The sequence below is a fragment of the Camarhynchus parvulus genome, unplaced genomic scaffold, assembly GCF_901933205.1.
Source record: "Camarhynchus parvulus unplaced genomic scaffold, STF_HiC, whole genome shotgun sequence".
In the NCBI taxonomy this organism is placed as follows: Eukaryota; Metazoa; Chordata; class Aves; order Passeriformes; family Thraupidae; genus Camarhynchus; species Camarhynchus parvulus.
Genome location: NW_022148964.1, coordinates 7,904 through 11,725, shown reverse-complemented (window position 1 = coordinate 11,725; position 3,822 = coordinate 7,904). Strand labels below are relative to the sequence as shown.

General features: G+C 55.6%; 1 protein-coding gene across 1 annotated transcript; it reads left to right on the top strand.

Moving 5' to 3' along the window:
* Window positions 1-520: 520 nt before the first annotated feature.
* On the top strand, window positions 521-3,104 carry LOC115917192 (proline-rich receptor-like protein kinase PERK14; the record flags this gene model as incomplete). The annotated part of the gene is made up of 4 exons (XM_030970923.1): window positions 521-575; window positions 1,380-1,579; window positions 1,636-2,681; window positions 3,098-3,104. Coding segments are annotated over 4 exons (1,308 nt in total), but the record flags the coding sequence as incomplete, so codon positions are not given.
* Window positions 3,105-3,822: the final 718 nt, after the last annotated feature.

The following is a 3,822-nucleotide window of genomic DNA, read 5'->3' as shown; positions in this document are numbered from 1 at the left end:
TTGACTGGGATGGCTGGGATTATACTGGGAATACTGGGAATACATGGAGCACCACCCAGGAGGTGCTGCAGCTAGCTGAGTGGGGAACTGGGAATACTGGGGATTATACTGGGAATACTGGGATTGGGAATGGGATTGGGAATGGGAAAACATGGAGCACACACGTGGGGCTGCAGCTGGCCGAGGTGAGATTTATACTGGGATTGTACTGGGATTTACTGGGATTGGGAATGGAATTGGGAATGGCTGGGCATGGGTACATGGTGGTGCTGCAGCTGGCGAGGTGGAAATGCTGGGAATACTGGGAATATACTGGGAATATACTGGGAATACTGGGAAAACACAGAGCACACGCAGGAGGTGCTGCAGCTGGCTGAGGTGGGAATGCACTGGGAATACTGGGAATATACTGGGATTTACTGGGAATGGCTGAGCCGACCCATGCGTGGCCCTGGATTGAGCCCTGGCGATTGTTCCTGGTTTTTCCTGGTTTTTCCCCAGAAAAAGGGATTTGTGACAGTCAGCGAGATCGGGACAGCCTCGGGTGGGAGGCGGAGAAGGCGAAGCAGGTGCTGGTAGGTGGGACTGGGAATGCCGGGAATGGAAACTGGGAAACTGGGAATGGAAACTGGGAATGGAAACTGGGAACGGGAACTGGGAAACTGGGAATGGGAATGGGGAACTGGGAATGGGGAACTGGGAATGGGGAACTGGGAATGGGAATGGGGGAATGGGAATGGGGAAACTGGGAATGGAAACTGGGAACGGGAACTGGGAAACTGGGAATGGGAGACTGGGAATGGGAATGGAAACTGGGAATGGGAATGGGGAACTGGGAATGGGAATGGGGAACTGGGAATGGGAATGGGAAACTGGGAATGGGGAACTGGGAACTGGGAAACTGGGAATGGAAACTGGGAGCGGGGAACTGGGGAAACTGGGAATGGGGAACTGGGAACGGGAATGGGAATGGGAATGGGGAACTGGGAATGGAATTGGAATGGGAATGGGAATGGGAATGGGAATGGGGAACTGGGAATGGGAATGGGAATGGGAATGGGGAACTGGGAATGGGGAACTGGGAATGGGAACAGCAACGGCAACTCAGCACATCTGTGTGCATCCCCAGTCCATCCCCAGTCCATTCCCATTCCCAATCCCATTTCCCGTTTTTTTCCATTTTCCCATTTCAGGACCACCTGCTGAAGGAGGGGCATGGCCTGGCTGGCTCCCCAGTCCCATTATTCCCCATTATTCCCAATCCCATTTTTCCCATTTTCCCCTGCAGGACCACCTGCTGAAGGAGGCCATGCCCTGGCTGGTTCCCAATCCCATTCCCAATCCCATTTTTGCCGTTTTTCCCGTTTTTCCCGTTCCAGGACCACCTGCTGAAGGAGGGCATGGCCTGGCTGGACGCGCAGGCCCCGGCCGAGCCGCAGTTCTGGCTGCCTGCGCTCTTCTCGGAGCTGCACGGGCCGGACGGCACGGCCGGGACCTGAGCGCCCCGGCTGGAATCCCGGCTGGAATCCCGGCTGGAATCCGCCCCAGGATCACCGGGAATCCATCCCAGAATCCCCAGGAATCCCGGCTGGAATCCGCCCCAGGATCACCGGGAATCCATCCCAGAGTCCCCAGGAATCCCGGCTGGAACCCTCAGGAATCCCTCCCAAGATCCTTGGGAATCCCTCCCGGAGTCCTTGGAATCCTTCCCAGGATCCTTGGGAATCCCTCCTGGAACCCTCGGGAATCCCTCCCAAGATCCTTGGGAATCTCCCCTGGAATCGCAGCTGGAATCCCCTCCGGAGTCCTCGGGAATCCCTCCCAGGATCCTCGGGAATCTCCCCGGGAATCCCTCCTGGGATCCTCGGAAATCCCTCCTGGAACCCTCGGGAATCCCTCCCAGGATCCTCGGGAATCCCTCCTGGAGTCCTTGGGAATCTCCCCTGGAATCCCTCCTGGACTCCTCGGGAATCCCGGCTGGAATTCCCCCCCAGGATCCTCAGGAACCCCTCCTGGGATGCGCCCGTGAACCCCTCCTGGAATTCCCGGGAATCCCGGCTGGAATCCTCGGGAATCCCTGTTGGAATCTTCAGGAATCACTCCTGGGATCTTCAGGAATCACTCCTGGAATCCCTGGGAATTCCCAGCTGGAAATCCTTGGGGATCCCTCCTGGAATCCCGGCTGGAATCCTCGGGAATCCCTCCCGGGATCCCTCTGGGAATCCTCAGGAATCTCTCGTGGGATCTTCAGGAATCGCTCCTGGAATCGCTCCCTGGGAATTCCCAGCTGGAAATCCTCGGGGATCCCCCCTGGAATCCTCGGGAATCCCCCCTGGAATCCTCGGGAATCCCCTGGAATCCTCGGGAATGCTCCTGGAATCCCTGGGAATTCCCAGCTGCAAATCCTTGGGGATCCCTCCTGGAATCCTGGCTGGAATTCCTGGGAATCCTGGCTGGAATCTTCAGGAATCGCTCCTGGGATCCCTCTGGGAATCCCTGGGAATCCCTCCTGGAATCGCTCCCTGGGAATTCCCAGCTGGAAATCCTCGGGAATCCCTCCTGGAATCCTCGGGAATCCCCCCTGGAATCCTCGGGAATCCCTCCCGGGATCCCTCCTGTCCCCACAATCCCAGGGACCCCGGGACCGGGAATAAAAGTTTTGTAAGAAGTTCCAGAGTTCGGCAAGTTCTGTGGGATGGATCCCTTGCTGGAACCGCCCGCTTTTGGGTGGAAATGGCCCAGATTGGGGAAAATGAGGAAAAAGGGGCGGAGGGCGAACCTTGGAGGGGTTTGCAGCGGAAATGGGATTTGGGCTCTGGAATTTGGGCTCCCAGCACCGGGAAAACTGGGAAAGCTGCCCTGGGAAGTTTTTATTCCGTAAGAATTCCCACTAAGGAACAGCACGGGCCCCGTTGTGCCAAAACAAAACTTTATTGCACAAAGAAAAAACCCCAAAAAAAAAAAAAAAACCTCCCCAAAAAAATCCCAAAAAAAAAAAAATAATAATTGGAATTCTTCTGTACAACAGAAACCAGCAGAGATCTACCCAGGGCCTCGTGTGCTTTTTGTTTTGTTTTGTTTCCGGCTCCATTTCCAGTCCTTAAAAATTCCGTTTGCTCAAAGGTCCAGCAGGGGCTGGGGGGACACGGAATTCCCGGCCCTGGGAATGCTGGAAAGGCTGGAAAGGCTCCCCAGCCCGGCCCCGGGGGGACAGAGGGGACACGGAGGAGGTGGCACCTTCCCTTCCCTTCCCTTCCCTTCCCTTCCCTTCCCTTCCCTTCCCTTCCCTTCCCTTCCCTTCCCTTCCCTTCCCTTCCCTTCCCTTCCCTTCCCTTCCCTTCCCTTCCCTTCCCTTCCCTTCCTTCCCTTCCCTTCCTTCCCTTCCCTCCCTTCCCTTCCCTTCCCTTCCCATCCCTTCCCTTCCCTTCCCTTCCCTTCCCCTCAAGGGTTAAACCCAAACCGGCCCCGGGGGCTTTGGGAAAAGAGAAGGGAAACAATTCCCCGGGTTTGCAGGAGAAACGGGGAAATTCCTCATTTCCCAGCAGGAAAATTCCCATTTCCTACCACGGAAAATCCACGTTTTCCACCTGGGAAATTCCTCATTTCCCAGCAGTGATATTCCCCATTTCCCACCTGGAAAATTCCCACTTCTCACCAGGGAAAATCCACATTTCCAACCAGGAAAATTCCCATTTCCTACCAGGGAAATTCCCATTTCGTACCAGGGAAATTCCCATTTCGTACCAGGAAAATTCCCATTTCCTACTGGGGAAATTCCTCATTTCCCACCTGGAAAATTCCCTATTTCCCACCGGGGATATT